At 38.5% G+C, this 19,951-nt stretch overlaps 1 protein-coding gene across 5 annotated transcripts in view; it reads right to left on the minus strand.

Annotated features, from left to right (window-relative positions):
* Positions 1-269: 269 nt before the first annotated feature.
* The window catches only part of GRM1 (glutamate metabotropic receptor 1), a 342,810-nt gene continuing 323,128 nt past the window's right edge, over positions 270-19,951 (minus strand). Inside the window, exons 8-10 of one of the 5 annotated variants that reach the window (XR_895664.2) lie at positions 8,899-8,983; positions 923-1,304; positions 270-873 (exon numbers count right to left, since the gene is read on the minus strand). Coding sequence is in view for 3 of the 5 variants with exons in the window: in XM_011356106.1 (XP_011354408.1) it covers positions 358-1,339 (982 nt within the window). In the remaining 2 variants the exon portion in view is untranslated. Of the gene's footprint in view, positions 1,340-8,898; positions 8,984-19,951 lie in introns of all 5 variants that reach the window. The other 4 variants (XR_895663.1, XM_011356108.1, XM_011356109.1 and 1 more) reach the window with 4 other exon arrangements.

Below are 19,951 nucleotides of genomic sequence, written 5' to 3' on the forward strand. Positions count from 1 at the left end.
TGTATGTGGGCACGTATATCTATGCACGAGCGTCCAAAAGAGATTATTTTTGTCGATTTCACTTTATTGATTTATTTTTGTGATAAAAGTTCTATACTCTATGGGATTGTGCTTTGTCAGAACTTCCTTTCTTCCCAGAGAAGCCTTGTCAGTCATTCAAGGATCGGAATCCTCGCCTGGATCCTTTTTGGCCTGCGGAGTACAGCGCCCTCTCGCCTCACTTGGGGCCCTGGCAGCGTCCCCTCCCCTCCGGACTCCGCCCCTCCACTCCCAGGCTTCTCCTCCCAGCTTTCTGCACATCCCAGAGGTGCTGGTGCTCCCTGACTTCTCTTGCTTTTCCATGTGGTCGCCCCCTCCCTACAGGGTGGAAGAGCTTTGCTTATAGTCCCTCAGAATGACGGAGGCGTAGGTCACGTTGGGAGGGGTGCAGAGCACCGACTCGGACACGGGGGAGCTGGGCACCGAGCTGCCCGAGGCCACCGAGTCGCGGAAAGGCGACGGAGGCGTCAGAGCAGGCGAATCCTCCGGGGCGGGTTTGCTGGCCGCCTGCGGGTCCTCCTCGTCCTCTTCCAGTTCGTCTTCCTCCGTGTTCCCTTCCCGTTCGTACAGGTACTCCTGGAGGAGCTTAAACCTCTCGCTGTCGTCCTCGTCCTCGTCCTCGTCCTCGGCTGCCGGGGACGCGGGCTCCTCCCCCAAGGTGCTCAGCTGCAGCGGGAGCATTTGCAGGTGCTGCGGGGGCGCCGGGGGCGGGTACAGGGGCCGCACCCCGTTCCCCGGAAGCCCCGGGACTGCGAGCACCGCGTTGAAATCCGGGACCCCGGTGCCGAAATTGTTGACCATTCCCTGTAGCTGGTCCATTAAGGATTTCTGCTGCTGCTGCTGCTGCTGCTGCTGCTGCTGCTGCTGCTGCTGCTGCTGCTGCTGCAGCGCCGGCGGCGGCGGCGGCTGCTGGAGTGGAGGGGGCAAGCCCCTGGGGATGGCGGGCTCGGCCAGGAAGAGGGGGGTCTCCTCTGCGGCTAGGTGCGGCAGCAGAGGCGGTGTGCTCACCGCGGTTGGCACGCGTCGGTGCACCACCATGGAAGGGCTGCTGGGGGCGCTGAAGCCAACCGTCTGGGCATCGTCCTCCTCCACGTTGTAAAGGGTCTTGGTGCTGGTATCTGAAAAGGTCAGGCTCTTGCCGGAGCCCTGGTAACTTTTAGTGAGGGGTTTGATGACGGCTGTTTGGTTGCAGGCCGTCTCATTGGTCTTCACGTGCACAGAGAGACGGTGCCACATGTGCTGTGCCTTGGGCACCTGTCTTCCACCTGGTTCAGACCATGACACAGACTTGCCATTAGAACTATGAATAAAATAGAGATGGATTTATTTGCAGACATATCATGCACACGGGATCAAATACATATAAATCATTTTGCAAACCCAGCTCAATGCAATTTCACTGGCCTCTCCTCTGTACGCCTGTCCTCCACACTCCAAACCTCCCCTTATCACAGATTCAATGCCAAAAGTTGCAGTGACCACAGGTTGCCTCTGAAACTGCAGCCAGTGATTCGTTCCACCTCAAGACAAGGCTGGACATTCCGACCCTGAGAAAAGTCATAGCAGAGAAATGCCAGTCTGTTGTAGAAGCGGCTAAATTCATTTAGGTCTAAGATTTCACAAATTTATTACACAATCACACATGCACAATCTAAGGCAATGATAAAACTGTTGCTCAATGCGAGCCTTTGAAAAATTCTAAAATGGATGGAGGAAACAAATTAAAAGAGAAATCTTAGTAACACATGAATAAGAGAATGTAATGAGGATAGCGCTTGCCTTCCTTCGTTCTTAGTCCCTGGAACAAATTAAAACCCACATGTAAAGCTACCCTCATTGTCCTCCAGGTTATAAAATCCACCCTCTCAGTCGCCCGTTCTGATATGCAGGTATTTCCTGTCACCAGAGCAGCGTGCTCACATACATGGCATCTGTGCAGAGGAGAAAAAAAGCAGATGGTAGAAAAACCTAGACCCACGCTCCATTCAAGTGTTTCATAACTTTGATTTTCTTTTTATTTCAAAGCATTATTCCCGATACGTATAATGTATCACAATCCACATAAGGGCTCTGCTTCACATCAGCCAGCTTGTCATACTGGGAACTTTTAACCGGGTGTGTTTGAAAAGAGGTAAAACCAAGAAGCCCTGGAAAATACGATGTCCAGATCCTGCTTTAGTCCTCTGGTATAGTTTGGTGCAAATGAGACAAAATTAATATTCAGACAAAGCAGAACTTACTGAGATAAAGACCCCTCCCTGGCCTTTTCCTCATTGAGCTTTGGTGAAGAAAAATCCTAGGGCACCAGGACCCCTCCAGCCTTATCAACTTTCATCTGCATGGGATCATCATAAACCAACCAAATAGAATAGAAAAAGGAGGAAAAAAGATGAGATGTCTTGTGTGGATATACTACAAATTCTACTCTGTATGTTGTAATAACTCTGGTCTTTCAGATTTTCAGCTTATTTTCTGTATAACTTTTAGCAGATGGTGGTACCTTACCAGAGCGTACTATTAATAACAACAGTGTTAACACTTAAATCAGTATTTTTTTCCTTCTGTTTTTTTTGTTTGCTTTTTTCTGTATCCATGAAAACATCAGAGAAAGTAGCACAATAATAACACATTTGTGACATTAAAATAAATAGGAAACATGAACATTTTTTCTTAGATGTGTAAAATAGATTTCTGTATCATAGTAATTTCTTTAGAAAAATGTAGGAAATGATTAATAGTTAATATAATGCTTTATTTAGTCATTTTGAAAATATAAGAGTGAATACCTCGAAAATTATGTGAGTGTTACATTTATGATAACAATAATGTTTTGACATTTCATATTTTATCATCTTGAAAAGTGAAGTGAGTCAGATAAGTATAGATTCTTATAAAAATTCTGATATCTATTATAGAAAATTCTGGATATAAAGATTCTAAAATACATGTAACAGCTAAAATTTGATGTCATTATTTGGGGAAAAAAGTAGTTCCTCCATATATCGGATAATCTATACTGTATTTTTAACGATCTAAGAAAAATTTCATCTCCCAAAACTACTGTGTAAAAATTATTTCTTTTAAATATATGCTTAATATATTCCCTGAGACTCTATAAGTATTTGTCAATGCAAAATTACTAACTCATTATCTTCCACACTATCTTGTTAAAATACCCGACTCTCTTCCCAGTTGAGCAAACTAAAGAGCAGGATGGTGGTGATCCCAGCCAGAACAGGCAGCCAACCAGCCAGCCAAAGGCAAGACCAGAACCCACAGTTCCTACTCTGAGTTTGAAACTCTAGATGAGCTCACCTCCCACTTTCATCTTTCTCAATTTCCTCCATGCCCCACTCTACTCACACTGTTTCTCTCTTTATACATTCGGGACGCCTCTTCCAGAGAGTAGGAAACTGCCTATTTGCCTCTTGCTTTGCTTAAATATGCTTCAGTGTTTCATCCAATCACAACGACTTACATCCTCTTTCGACTACAATGGAAATTTTTTCCTTCTCCAAATACCTGCCTTTCAATGCTCATTAAGAAAATCCTTAAACTAAAAGGCTGCCTTGCATCTTCATTTAGCTACATGTGTGTGCGTGTTTTAAAAAACAAGTCTCTTGAAAGCAAAAAGATATATGCACCCCTATGTTCATTGAAGCATTACTAGTAATAATCAAGATATGGAAGCAACCTAGATATCCATCAAGAGATGAATAGCTAAAGAAGACATAGTGTGTGCATATGTGTATATATACATATATGTAATGGAATATTATTCAACAATAAAAAATGAAATCTTGCCATTTGCGACAATATAGAAGGAACTAGAGGGTATTATGCTAAGTGAAATAAGTCACATAGGAAATTGGATGATTTCACTTATATGTGGAATCTAAAAAAAGCAAAACACATGAATAAACAAAACAAAATAGAAACAGATGCACAGATATAGAGAACAAGTTGCCAAAGGGAGGGGATCAGGGGATGGGACTAAAAAAGTAAATGTGCAAAAGGTCCCAAGAGAATGAATGAATGAATGAATGAATGAATGAATGAATAAATAAATAAATAAAGTCCCTTGAGAGGCAGCCTGCCCCTGTTTCAACCAGCAGGCTTATCCACCCCCGACAAAACACTGCCCTGTCTCTACATATAATAGCAAAAGGGGCATCCTTGTATTCCTGGGACTTACTTTACTCACTCACTTTTATGAGTTGTTTTCCTCACTGTCCAGGAGTTCTACATGGGCCTCTTTTTAAATCATGTGGTTCCATTTGTTAAAGCTATTATCAATCACCTTGCAGACAGATATAATCACAATTTAGTTCTATTTTAATTCAATACCATTTTTATTCCTGTGGTAAGAGATTTTCACCCTGACCATCAAAATTAGCAGCTTCTCTTTCCCTCAGAGTCTTGTTCTAGATTTGCTGTAAAGTATTGTTTAATTAGGAAACAGCTTTACTGTCCCAGGGCATTTATCAGATTAAGAAAATTAATTTTTTTAAGGACAAAATAAATTGCTTCTGAAAGTCCAGAGATAGTGGAGGAAATGTATCTTCTCATAGAAACTGTAGCACAGAATATAATCTTTGGTCCCTGGATTAGTTATTTCAAACTAATGGTCCTTCAATTAGTTATTTCTAACTAAATGGTCCTTAGTTTAAATGTGCAGTAAGCATTGTTTTTAGACTGAGTCAATAGTATGTCTTTGTAGATTAGGCACTGCTATTCTTAAATGAATGCAAATACTATTATAATGAAGGGTGCTCTAAGATAAAAGTGTAATTAAACTCAGAAGGTTTTTTGGTTTGTTTGTTTGTTTTGTTTTTTTGTTTTTTTGATCGAGTGGCCACTAATAAAGTATAAATACTATCATAGATTCAGGTGAAGGTTTAACAACCGTTTTGGTGTGAAAAGGGATTATCCTGTTTGCAAAGAATAGGAACCCATTGTGTGATAGTAAGAAGAGAAAAATGTATAAAATATGGAGCAGCAAACAGGAATAAACATACTATAAGAATGAAATACTGCTACGAATAAGATTTTTATTGAATCTCAGATAACTTTGATACTTCGTGTTTCAGCCACCAGTTTTTTTCCTTCTATTATTTAATTTTACTTGGTTTCTTAACCTTAAGAAAAGCAACCTGGTCTAGAAACACCACATAATTGTCACAAAGCATCCCATCCTTCTTGCTCTAACTTCAAAACAAGTATCAGGCCAATCTCATATTTGAAGATCAAATACAGCAGCATCTGAGGTAACTACCTTGGGTGGCTAAATATATTTATTGATAATGAAACTATTAGAGGAACACCCTGTGAGCCCGGAGAGGAAAGAGAGGATGATATCCATTGATAGTATGCAGAGTTAAGCAGACCTGGGGCTGCAGTTCCAGACACAACAGTTTTGGGACCTTGCTTGCTTTGGCTTTTCTTTCATTAGATAAGTATTACAACCCCCTCCCCCCACCGCCCCCCTCCCCAAACAGAAAACACAATATTTACAGCACTTTAGAGAATAGTTGGAAGTGGGTGGTGTAAACAGATTAGTATATCTTTGGTGTTCGGAGTGATCCTGTTTTATTTGCTTCAGTAAGTACTAGTTACATCTGCAGAGTACACTGCTCTCTGCTCCAGAGAGGTCTAAAATAGGAATAACAGTGGGTGGGTGTTTCAGAACAGGAGGAAAGCATCCTGCACAAGCTGCCTGAGGGGGAAGCTTACACAACACCTGTCTCCCTTATGTCCAATTCAAATCCTCGCCACTAGGCTTAATAGCTTCACACCAGACATAAGGATGGGATCCAGAGAGCCCACAGACAAGGCAAGACCATCGCATAAGGAGGGCAGACTCATTCCATGGAACCCACGGAGGTTAGCATTTGTTTCCTCTGAAAATGAAAATGGAAATAGGAAAAGTCATTGAGTCACAGCATGGAGCAAACGGCTCACCCAGTTAAGAAAACAAATCAAAGCCACGGGTGTGCAGGCAATTCTGTGGCCCTGTAGCTGTAGCTGGGACACGAGACCTTTCAAAGAAGGGGTGGTCTGCCTCAACGGAGACGGTCCAAAAGGAGTGACAGAAAATGCATGCGCTGTCCCATTATGTCACTTCTACTTGCCTCAGGGAGCTGGTACCAGGATGTAGTTTGAGTAGTGATTCTTGTAGAATCTCAGGCACAGGAACTATTTGACACCATTTGAACCAGACTCCTGTTTTCCCAGATAACTCCAAGTTAGCCTTCAATACAAAGGACCCCCACTGATTCCAGATCCATTTCTTGAAAGCTTTCCAGAAAAACCTGCATATTCACTATGTGTTCTCTGTGAGCCTATCTGAACATAATGAAAATTTCTCACCTTTTGACTCAACACTCATTGTAAGGTAGAGAATCTCTAAATGTGTTATTGGAGACAAATGCTTTTTGATTACATAAGAACTTGGACTTTCTGCTGATATTAAATCTTAAATGACATTATGAATTTTATCCCTTTCCTCTTTGATTCTAACATCATAAGCTAGTCAGAGAACCATTTGGCTTGCTGAAATTTATAATACTACAAAGTCTAAATTTACAGTCCTCTTCTAAGAATCTTTAGATCAACCACACTCTGTATCCTAAAGCTATATGATACAGGATAAAAGACAACACCAATGATATTACCTCATTAAAGTCAATAAAGTAAGGAAGGTCTCATAAACTTTGTCTGGGTGTAGGGTCTACTGTCTTAAGAAAATCAATGAATCTATTTTGAACCAAAGAACAGATTCTCATGGTTACTAAACTTTTCCTAAGCACATCTTAAACAACCTTTGGTTCAATTTAATCATGATTACTCTCTGAAGAAAGAAATTCTCATGCCAAAGTTTATTTAAGACATTACATTGGTTTAGTAGTGGTATACCAGATGTAATTATATTCCTCCAGGAAGGATAGGTGAGCCTACCTAGATTATGTTCCTTATGAAGAAACATCAGGTCAAGCATTATTACTGCTTCTGTGCTCCATGCTACCAGACCTACGATTTTAATAACAAGTCATTTGATGCTCTTCGGCTCTACCTGGAGCCCTCACAATTTGCCCTGGAAATACAGGGCAGTTTAGTTGCTCTGCTGGAATTATTAGTCAGAGGCAAGACAGACCTAGGCAGACCATAATGGTTCCGTGGGCAACTTTATTTCCATTACTAGTCCCTTTGCCTTCCTTGTTCATAAAAGCTGTGGGATCTGAAGGTCATAGAAAGAACATATTTTTCTTGATTTTTCTGTGTAGAAACAACCAAGGCTAAAAATAGCTATTCTTAGTCTATGATATTTCAAAGCTACCTATATCTTCCTTATTCTCTATAGTTTTTCAGAAAGAAAGCTTAAATAAATCTTGTTTTAAAAATTCTTAAAGATGAACCTATTAGTTTTGCCGATCGTTGCTTTTTTTTTTTTTTTTTTTCTTGGTCCTCTACCAAGGGCGTACCCACGCTCAGCCTTTGCTTTTGCTTTTAGGCACTCACCTTTACATCATGAAATGTTAGGTGACTCTCCTCTCTCTGGCCCTGCTGTCGTGATGGGACAAGCACATTTACTCTTCCCATCAATCTCTTTTGACAGGCAGCCAGCAACTGCATAAGAAGGAGATCTTTGCTGTGTCCTTGGTCAGACTCAATCCATGGTGCAACGAACACCCAGAGCCTTTTGACTTGGGAGAGCTACTGAGAATACATGCAAGCTGACTACAGTGGCTCTGATCTAGACGGACAGGAGCCTTCCAACCACCACCTGAAACAAACTGGCACGGCTACCGTTTTTTTTCCTCTAAGAGTCAGTCAAATTTAGTTGAGATCACACTCTTTCTATTCTGGCTTTTTAAGGGACTATCAGAACATTGGCTTTCAATGCACTCCACTGAGTAAAGAGAAGAGACGCTATGGCCCCATTCACCAGCCTTCATGGCCAGGTTCAGGAGTAAACATTTGAACAAATTGGGCTCTTTTCATCTGAAGAGCAATTCAAGCCACAGACACCTCATCAGTGGGCTCCCTCCTGCTGCAGGAATGTGTACCTTTGACTCTCCCAGGAGTTTGAAGGGCTGTAAAGGAACAGCTGAAAATGACCACAGACTCCGTGCACAATGAATTGAAGATGGCTCATGTTCTTTTGTTCACTTAAAGAGACACTGTCAAGATCTAAAGGTCAAAAATTGGACCAAACATGCACCGTTTTTATCAGATAGGAAAAATCTGATAAAAGCACTCAGAATTCTGGGAAAACAACTACTCCCCTTTTTGTAAAACTCACCGCTTGTGGGGATCACAAAACTTGTGTTTTGTGCTCCCCAGGGAGTGGAAGGCACCCAGCCGAGGCTCCTGTGGGCACCCACCATCTCAAACGGACATTATAGAGCTCTTCCATAAGTCCGAGTTATGGCTTTTACTTTATTTTAATGCAGACAGTATCATTTCAAACATTTGAGCAGCAGCAAAAAGGCAAAATAAAAGAAAATAAAAGAAAAAGCTCTGTTTGCCAAGATGAAGCTGACAACCGTGTGAAGGGAGAAAATTCACTTTCTAGCTTGTGAGTGGGAGTCACAAACAAAAGTGAATCTCCAGAATCAGAAAAAGTGTTGCATCTTGCATCAAAACATAAAAAAAGCAGAAAAGACTAACAACTTGACAGTGTCCTTTTAAGAACGATGGACAATCAAATTACGGCAGTCGTGCAAACCACGGCACGTCAAGTGGTTCCTCGTTCTCGATGGCATGCACCACATCTGTTTCCATGTTAGAAAGTGGAAAAACCCAGGAGAGAGAAAGCAAGGGGCAAACCACTATATTTTTCCATGCAGCTTCTCTTACACATTCACTGCAGTGTGGGGGTTTTCAAAGCTGCACATGTGCCGACGGACACTGGTTGGTGGGCGAGAATTCTGGCTGCCTCTTCCTGAAGATTGAAAAGAAAAAGACACCTAGTGAGTGAGTGGTTACACATGTGTACAGATAAGGCGATTACACCACTCAGGCGGTGCCTGGGCCTGGGCCAGGGCCCGGCCTGGCTCCTGAGACTTTCTCCATGTCCCCTTCGCCTCCTTGTCCTGTAACTTCCTTATATATGGCTGTTCCTTACTGCCAGGTTTCGTTCTGAAAGCCACATCAGTGGAGTGCATTCATTCTTTTATCTCGTGCAGATGCTATTCTGCTATGTTTGTCTTTCCAAGTGGCAGATGCTATTCTGCTATGTTTGTGTCTGTCCCAAATTGGCTCTTTCCCTCCACTCTTGACATCCCCCTTTATTCTCGTGGCAGTGGACTCCACTTCCACTCACGATGACGTAGGCTGAACCTTCCCACCGCCACCCGTCTTAAAGAGTCTCATGGATTTATGCCCTACACGGTGACTGCTAATTTTCTTCCATATCATAAAAGCATTGCTGTCACTTCATATAAAGTCACATTTATCTCCAAGATGAAATGTGTTTAATGGTGGAAAAGAGGGGAGTGGCAAGAGATGGAAGCAATCTGTGACAAGGGGAGGATGTCTCCCCATTCCTTGGTTGGATGTCTGCCTGAACCGCAGGTAGGGTGGTCTGGCAAGGGAAAAGGAGCACTGACTGGACGTGACAAGGCTAAAGGGGTAGCCACGGACACTTGGCCTTTCCATCTCTTGTTGGAGTGAGGATAAGTGAGTTTCCCATGAAGTAAGTAGAATTTTAGAAGGTGGTGGTATAAAGCCATCCACTTGTCACTCCACATAAGAGGGCTGCCGGTCAGAGAAAAAAATTTCAGGGACAAAATGCTAACGGTGAATTATCAGCAGGTGCTGTGGGTGGGTGGTTTGAATGACGTTGGTTGAATTGGGGGGACTCTCCCATGTTAGGGAACTCTGAAGTGATGAAGTCCCTTCTAGGGCTCCCTAAAAACCCACAAATGAATCAGCATTGGACCTCCTACCCCAAGATCCTGGTGACAATGATCCACAGCTAATCAGAAGAGAATCACAACAGCTCCAGACAAGTCGAAGACCTTTGCCATCTCTCCTGTCTCTTCTTCCCATCGAAGCAGACAGAGGAAGGGAAACTCTGAAGAGGGAGGAGGCAGAGATACAGACTGCAGACGGTGACCCTTGCCATCCTAAGTCTTTTGGAATGTGGCCTGACACATGCTGGGAAGGAGAGATGCGACTTCGAAGTTTGAAACAGCAATATACTAGAATAGCTTTTTAATACCTAAAAGCAAGGAATCTGATCTGAAGGCAGAAGGTAGGTAAAAAAGATTTCCCATACTACAGTTGAAGAAAAGAGAAAAAATAAAATGGATCAATATGTGTATTTCCAGTTTGGGCCACTCAATGAACCATTTGAAAGTGCGTGGTCTATGTAACTTAATTTGAAATCCTCACCCAGAGATAAAAACGTGAGATTCTTTGGTGTAACTTCTTTACTTCTGCAATAATCCATTTATTTAAGATAATTAGATAAAGAGATAATGTTTGCTATCGAACTTGAAAAAATAATATGTCTCTGACATTCAATATGCCCACCTGAAATTATAAAGATCATAAAAACAATGAAAACATTGGTAAGATGACCAGGAATAAAAGTATGTTTGAATAAGTAAATGAAATTATCAGTAAGAAAGAGCATTTCGCCAGTAAAATAATATTAAAACAACTTCATTTCTCATGAAAGAGGCGGAAAAAATATACTTAAGGAATTATGCTTTGCCTTGCCAAACCACCTGCAGCCCCTAGAATCCTCTAATACCACCTTTAGATGAGGTCTATATGTAGCCTGGCAGGGCTGGTCTCATGGCCCGGTGACCGATGTATCCACCTGCTCCCTCATCAGAAGGGCCCTGTGACTGAGGTTTAGCGCTTTTTAGTCATCCTCTTAAAATTCTTAATAATTTTATCTCTTGTGTTTTGTAAGTGATGTTGGATGGGAAAATGGAGCTTGCACTTGGGACTTGGAGCCTCAGCTCAGCCACATCCTGCCTCCCTGACTTCCGCAAACAGATGTCTGGTTTCTTGCTCCCTGGTCCCTGAGACCTGATCAGCCCAGCCTCCCACTACCTTCTCCTGCCCTAAGATCACTGCCACCCTCTGCTGCTGGCAGGGCTGTCTGAGTACCACTGAGGGACGCTTAGCTTCTGGTGCACGTGTCCTGTAGCATCTGGAGTCAGCAAATAGCCATGGCCATCTCTTTCCTGAATTGGCAGGGCCATTGTGTCTTTGTCAGGCAGCATAGCAGAGGTGAGCCTCTCACCCATCCACGAAGCAGGTATCTGAGGGGTGCCTGCACTGTTGTTGCTATACCCTTGGGCTGAAGCGAGGGGTATGTGGGAAAGGAAGATGCCTGATTCCATTTCTTGGTGGCGTCTGTCCAGCGACTGGCTGGAGAAAAACCTGGCAGCCTGAGGGCTGCGCATCATGGAGTCACAGAGTGGGGCTGCGGCTCCTGGGAGGATGTCTGCACTTACCGTGAGAATATCCCCAGCAACGGAGCGTGACATTACATGGCAAATAAAAACCAACATGACGGGCCGAGAGAAAGACCACAGAAGAAAGGAAAAAGCTTTATATTTTAGTACGTTTAATGCTTTTTCCTCCGCCTTTTGAACCAGGGCTCCGTCTTTCATTTCGCAATGGACTGTGCAAATGACGTAGCTGGTCCTGTGAGCTGGGGCGTAGGATGATCAAAGCTACACAGAACTATCTTCGCTTCTCAGACGCTTTGATGTGCTGACATTAGCATAGGTGCAGAGTAGGACCTGCCTGGAAGGATCAGCACTGCTGTGTGCCCAGGGACAGGGCCAAGGAGTTCTGTGGCCTCCACTGCTGACCTGGAGTTACCCTTGCAGGGAGCGGACAGTTCTGTGGTTCCTCTGGGGGTTTCAACTCTGACCGCCGAACTTCACAGAGTAGCTCGGAGCAATCCCAAAGCCACCTTAGTAACTACTGATCGAAATCGTCGAAAAGATCGTGGCATCTTCTTTACAGTGCCATTTCTTTAGTTTCTGATTATTGCTTTGCGTTGAAGTGAAATGTAAAAGACCTATGCATGCAGACACTGCTTTCATGAAAGGGGTGGTTTATTAAAGGTTACAGGCCAAGCTTTCCAAAATCTGATGCCCGAGTGGTCAATTGCACAAAAACTGGGAGAAGAAGCTTGACTTCAGAGTATTTTTAGCAACTGTAAAACCACATATTCAACCAACCACAGATTCCATGAACCGGAGTGAAAGCTTGGAGGAAAAATGTAGCATATGGGGGCTTGTCAAATATAAGTCCCAAATCTGTGCTTGAATTTCTTTGTTAGAAACTGTGGATTTAAAGAAACCCCAGAACTTGAGTTAGAAAGATTCCTCTTCAATTCCTTCTGAAAATGCAAAGTTTCTTTTCTTTCTCCTCTTTCTTTCTTTCCTTTCCTTTCCTTTTCTTTTTTTCTTTCTTTCTCTCTATATAATTACTACTTGTTATAAACTCATGGATTGTGTATAGCTTTTCCTGTCTATTCCCATTGTCCATTTTAGTAAAATTTGATATATATATATTAATCATATATATATATATAAATATATATACATATATATATATATATATATATGACCATCTTTTGTTGTACTTTTTTTTAATGTGTTATTTTCTTCACAGTGGGCCACCCATACGTAAGTTTCTATGCTAGGACTTATTCTTTACATGAACGCGAGGTGTTGTTACAGAGTAGTTTTACTCAGTATAGCACAGCAATAAGATTGCTGGACAGAACTCAGGCGACTAGACACTCTCCAATTCTGTGTATTCCTCTTTCACACTCAGTTTTTTCATCCATAAAGAAGGACTGTTGAAATAGCACACATAAAAATGCTTCCCAATGGTAAAATGCTATCCCAGCTTGAGCCACCATGAGCCATCACTATTGATACTTTTCTTGTGAAGGATGAAGAAAGAAAAGCAGAGACAAAAGATGCAAATGTTTGACATCTCAGTGTGTATTTAGATGAGACTAATTCACAGTATCTCAAACTTCACTTCATCTTACTAGTGGATTTTAAACTTTCCTTATTTAATATGTAGGAGAAAATAAACTGAATTCTGTTTTCTCTCTGATTTTTTTTTTATGTATGTGTGTGTATGTGTGTGCATGCGTGCACATGTGTGGGCAATGTTAGCAATATGGAAAAGATGTGCTGGGAGCAGGTAAAGGCCAGGTACATAGTCACGTGAGCTGTCTGTGTCTAAAGTTGCATGTCTGTGCTAGGTTTGGAGGTGAATCTACTTTTAGAAGAGATAAAATAGTCTGTACAATTCCAGATGGTCGGCTCACCATGGAAATGATAATATGGCAGCTGTCCAAAGTAATCACAAGGAATGACAGCAACCACTCAAGATGATTTTAGTAGAGTATGTTTTCATTTTTTTTGTTGTTGTTAGAGATAAATAGGATAATTTGTAACTCTGATTGCTTTCAGAAGCCAGATGTATTTTTTCCTATTATCTGAATTTAAATATTGATTTCTCAGCCTTTGTTCATCAGAGTGGAGAATGGAGCTCTGACTGTGTGTAGACTCTCTCTAAATGGTAATGTCTCTAAACTCTTCCTTTTAATGTGCACACGTCTAACATAGTCCATTAAGGCTCTTTAGAACACAGTGTAGTTTTTTTCCATATAGGTGCAAAATATTGCTCTATTTTTTAAATTCTTAATTATAAAGATTTCCAAGCTAATAAGAGACTATAGAGAATGATTTAGTAAAATTCGATTAATTATTCTCACAAGTTTGTCAAATAATGACAGAAACTCCTTTTTCTTTTGAGCACATTGAGAATATATTTAAAGTTCTTCATCTATTATTCTTAATATGTATTGTTTTCTTCTTTTCGAGAGTTAATTTAGTATGTATTATCTCTTGGCATATTTAATACTTTTACAACATGCATATTTGTATGTTAATGAACAATATATGGTAGTGTTCAGCATACCATTAGACTTTATGTACATAACATCACACTATGTTTCCATTCAGCAATTTGTCCTTTTTGCACAGTATTATATTAATAGGTATAGCTCATTTATTCACTAAAATTAAATTAAATAATCATAACACTATAAAAAAATAATTCTCCCACTGATGATCATTTAGGTTGTTTCCTACATTTTCCCATTTAAGCAGTGCTGCAATAAACATTCTTGGATAAGTCTCCTCACACACATCTGGGAGTTTTTCTACAGTATGGACCTATTTAGAATTGGTAGCTAGATAGTTGTGCATGTACATTCATTTTTCTTATATATTGCCAAATTGCTTTGCAAAGTGCTCACACGACTTACACAAATATGTAAAATTTCATATTATTCTTTCTAATTCTGTTTTTCAGACATCTTTAAAATTGACTTTTTATTATGAAAATTTTCAGAAATATATAAATGTGGAGGAAATGTTAATAATTGGTCCCCATATCTCTATTATCCAGTTTCAATAATAATCAATGTATATGTATGTGAATCTCATTTCATTTATACTCCCCACTTATTTATTTTAGAATACATCTAAAACATTAGTTGTTCTATCCATAAATAATTCAGTATTTATGTCTATAACATAGGTGTTTATTTTTATAATAAAAGGAAAAAATAACATTATCATACCTAAAATACTTTAACAGTAATTCCTTAATGTAATCAAATGTTCATTCAGTATGTGAATTTTCCTGATTGTCTCACATATTTTTATTTTACTTTTGATTTTTAAATCAGCATCCAAATAAGATCTGCACATCGCTTTTATTAAGTCTCTTAAGTCTTTTTAAATCTATAGATATTTCCTTCTCTTTTTTTACTTGCTATTTATTTGGTGGAGAGACATTGATTATTTATTTATGAGGCTATGGATTTTACTGATTGAGTCCCTATGGTGTCATTTAACATGTTTTTTTGTCACTTATATTTCCTAAGAATTGATAATTAGATCTACAGGCTTGGTCAGATTCCAGATTGATTTTTGGAGAGAACAGTTTATAGGAGATGGTGTTTACTTCCTATTATACTAGACTGAGCAGCACATAAATTAAATTGTTTATTACTCACATTAAAATTGATCCATGGGTTTAGTTGTTGTTAGCCTGATGCATATATTATAAAAGTTCCTATCAGTGTTTCATCTAATGGTCTTATAAGTCATTGATGACCATTATGTAGATCAATTATTTTATTAAAAAACTAGAAAATGATGATATTATAATTCTATCATCCTTACTGTATTTATTAGCTAGATTTCATTTCTAAAGAACTTTTCCTCATCAGCTATTTGAATCCTATGAGGTAGAATTCAAAGAGAAAATGCAAGCCAAATGGATGCTTTTTTCTTTTATTTATCAATGTTCAGGAGAATGATTTGGTTTTCTAATATTCTACAACAATGATCAGTAGTGGGCAGTAGTGGGTGGGTCTGTTTCTATAATCAGATAATAGAAAATAATTGTCTAATTATTTTCCTTGGATTTTTGGTTATATGGTCCTAACTCTTACATACCTAAACATATTTTATATCAGGTAAGACAATGTATTTATGTATACAATATATACATTTAACATGTAATATATAAAATGAGATTCTGTAGAAGCTCTAGATGGTATTATCTCAACCAGAGTTCTTTCACCACTTACTTTTCTAAGTAGAGGGAGAGAGACCGACTGAATCCAATCAGGAACTGAGCTGAGTCAAAGTTATTTTGCAATTTGGATAGAAAGCAGTCTGCGGTAGGGCATATCCCTTCAGGACTTTTAACAAAGCACCTGGCTGTGCACCTGTACTCCTCGGCTGGTGGTTCTCTATCTCCTCAGTATCAAGAAAGGATAGGAGATTTCATCCTACTTTTCAAGAATTTCAGGTTAGATTTTTGGCCTCCTGCCCCACACAACTTTAGAATTAGGCAAATGTCTTGACTGAGAATCTTGACTACTTGGTAGAGTGCCTTCGAGTTTCCAATTTTGTCAGTTCAACTTGATGTAATTGCTAAAAGTGTTTTTTAAGGAGAGTCAAGCTCCTCAGCATTGAAAGACTCCATGAAAGTTGACTTTGTATGTTAGAGGTGTTTGAGTTTTCTTTGAACCTTTGTGACCCGCCTGACTGCAGACATCAGCAAACGTTTTGAGAGAGAAGCTAGACATGTGTTAAAACCTCTCATGACTCTCCTTTTATCTCTCCAGCCTCATGTGGCCACAAGAGCTCTTTTGCTGTCTCTGCTGCCTCCATTGACTCTCTGCTTGGGCCAAGCCTGAACACCCAGCCTCTAGCCAGTGCCCAGAATTAGCAGATGTCCTAGGGAAAATCAGCTGCGGATCATCTGCTCACTTCTCAATTTTCCCATCTCTAAAATTTTAGACATTCTAATCCTGCAGCTTTCTGATGGTATGAAAAAATAGTTTTTGTCTTTCCTATTGCTTGTTCACTTACTCTTGTTAGGAGCTGCTGTTCTGCTACTATTGATTCCATTCTAACAAAAAGCAAAAATCTTGCCAAATTTCTTAATTTCTTAAATTTTGCCAAACTTATGGTTGTAAAATGATATCTTAATTTTTTCTTTTACTAACTCTCTTCCTTTGCTCATGATGGTCCTTGAATCTAAAATGTTCTCACTCTTCACAAAATTTTGCATATATTTTCTTAAGAATTCTAAGGTGTTTATTAAATTCTTAACCACATTGCAATGTATATTATATCTTTTCATCTCTCCTATGACTCTTTCACTTTTTATTGTTGATGTTAATTCTTATACTTATAGTAGGATCCTGTAAGGCAGGATTCACATCAGATTTACCATTGTTTGCCACCTTGTCCCCTTTTTTTCTGCCATAATTTTTGGAACTAAAAGGAAGTCATGTAATTTATCAAGCCAGCCAATTACTTCAAAGAATAAAAGGACATGCTCTTAAAGATTATTTCATTAAATAAAAGCATAAACAGACTTTCCTAGTCTTACAAAGATATATAATAAATGTTGAATGTATAATTGAATAAATCGAAACAGAATGGAGAAATATTCCTAATATAAAAATATGCCAAAAATAGTCCTGAGTTTCTCCAACAATTTGGTAATTGCAGGAATATCAAAAGCACTTATCATTTTGTTACTAATTTCTAAATTAATTCTAATATTTAATATTAAATTTCAAAATCTTCGGCAAAATTTCATTTTAAAAGATAGTAAAAATAATTTTTGTATTTGTGTGTGTGTAAAAACTAGAATATACTTATAAATGTTATTGGTTATTTTTCTCTGTGTACTGGTAAACTGTAGGTCATTTTTATTAACTATTTTATGCTTTCCTATATTTTTCAAATTGTCCACCATGAATCATATATGAATCATGTTCATATATGATTATATTCATAATATGAATATGAATATGAATATTATGAATATTATGTTTATTCATAATAAAGAATAAACATTCTTTATTATGTTTTATGTGAAAAATAAATAGTAACTATTATTACAAAAAGAAATTTATCATAACATGTAATTCAGGAGTAAAATTCCCTCTCATTTTAGTTTTATCCAAATAAACTAAGATATTATTTGGGAGTTGTGAATGTATTTTGTTTTGCTGAAAAAAAGAGTTCAGGTAAAATATTTTTTAAAATATGTTAAAATATATGAGGAGCTACCAAGAAATATCATATAGAAGTTATAGAATTTGGAAGTCCATGGTAATATTTTTTATGTAAACTAGTACTGAAGTCTTTCTTTCATGTTTATTCTCATATATAGGCATTTTTAATAATGAGAAAGTAAAAGCTCAAAATTAGAAAAAGAAGACAAGTTAAAGAGAAAACTCTCCTGCTATGTTTCTGAATATACTTTAGGTACCAAACTGCCAAAGTGAGTCTTTTTATTATGTTACTCTGATTTATCACAAAGGAGAAGAGAAAGAGATACTGAAGACAACTTGCCAGAAAGTAAAATCTTTACCTCTGGATGTTTTGAACAAAGAAATAATTACTTTGGTAAGAAGCTTAACATTGAAGTTGTAATGATAAGAAGGACTTAGACCACTTAAGTCTAAAATTTTGTGAGGCTCCTGATAATATTTGCTAAAGCACTAGCATTAATATTAGATATATGTTTCTACTAAATTTTACTTTATACTATCATTTCTCTTTAAGCAAATATCCTCATGTTACCACCCCGCCCCCATCAAACCTGAAAAAGAACTAACTAGACAATTACCATACAGTATCTTTTAAAGTAGTTGAAGTATAGTCATCACAGTCCCAAAAGAAGTCTTAGTCATATCACAGCTTATTGAGAAAGGGAAAAGGGAGACATTAAAATTGATATAAGAGGACTTCTGTTTCCAGCTAAGATGTGATACCTTGGGGTAAACCAACTCTCCCACTGAGAACAAATAGAAAAACAGATACAATGTATTTTTAAAAACCATTTAAAGACATTGGGAACTGATCATGGCAACCAGAATCTAAGGGACCAGCAAGTTAGAAAGAAGAGAACTTTAGAGAGGTAAGCAGATAACCTTCAAGCTCTCTTTCCCTTTTGGACATCTGATGATTCTTGGTAAAAAAGAAGAGACTGAGAATCCAGGCAGAGAGTCTTAAGTAAGAAGTAAAGAAGCAACAAAACAAAACAAAACAAAACAAAACAAAACAAAACAAAACAAAACAAAACAAAACAAAACACATCTTGATAAATTCAGAGAGCTATAGACACAGAAACTTGAGTTCAAGTTTCCCAAGGCAGCCAGGACGTGGATTTCCTCTAGAAAATTTTGTAAATTTTAGGCTGCACAAAGCTAAGCAGGAAGCTGCTAAAACTCAGTGAAGTTTTTGGAAGTCTTATAGCACTGAGGAAACAAAATAGGAGTTAAAGACATTTTAAAAAATGAAGGATCCAAGTAAACAGTTGAGACACAGGGGACTTAGTGAGGACCCTGGATAGCTGCACCCTTGGAAAGGTGAAGAACAAGCTTTATAAAACTACACTACACACTCAAATCTGGTCAGTCCATAATTAGAATACAACATAAGGTAAAACATATAACAATATATAAGTAAGTACTGATTGTGCAAAACAATAATAGTACTGTAAACTAATACATAAAATATGTGCAGAATTAAAATGCAAGACAAAAAAAAGCATAAAATTTGACATAAAGCAAATGCAATTGAAGTGTTCAGAATCTTACCTTATTTAGAAAGTGATAAAACTACTATACTAATTGATTTGGGATTGTAAAATGTTAGGGCATACTTATTGTAATCTCTAGGGTAGCTATAAAAAGAATAATTAGAAATGTAAAACTAACAAATTAATAGATGAGGAAATTGAATATTAAAATGCTAGATTAATCCAAAGAAGGCAAGAAAGGAGAGAAAACTGGACATAAATAGAAGTAATCATTCCAATGAGAAAAGTATGAAATAGTTAAATGATAGATATAAATATGATTACTTCAGCATTTATGTCAAATATAAATGAACTAAATATTCTCATTAAAAGGCAATGATACCACTTACTAAAAAGTTTTAAATCTAACTGTGAGGCTTATGAGAGACACCCCTTAAACATAACTTTGTGCAGCTTATGAGAGACACCCCTTCAACATGAGAATGCAAGAAAATTGAAAATCAAGGTAAGGGAAAAGGTAACATGCAAACATTAACTCAAAATAAAAGCTGTTAGCTGCACCAGTGTCAGACAAAGTAGACTCTATTTCATGTAGATTATATAGAAGAGGACAAAAGAGAATTTCTATCAGAAATTCAAGGTTGGATTAGTAATTGATAATAATTCAATGTATGTTTCCATATTAACAGAGTAAAACAGAAAAAAAAATATGATAGTTCAACTGATTCAGAAAAAGAATTTGACAAAATTCAATGCCTGTTTCTTA

Source organism: Pteropus vampyrus, unplaced genomic scaffold, assembly GCF_000151845.1.
Source record: "Pteropus vampyrus isolate Shadow unplaced genomic scaffold, Pvam_2.0 Scaffold24, whole genome shotgun sequence".
NCBI classification, from domain to species: Eukaryota; Metazoa; Chordata; class Mammalia; order Chiroptera; family Pteropodidae; genus Pteropus; species Pteropus vampyrus.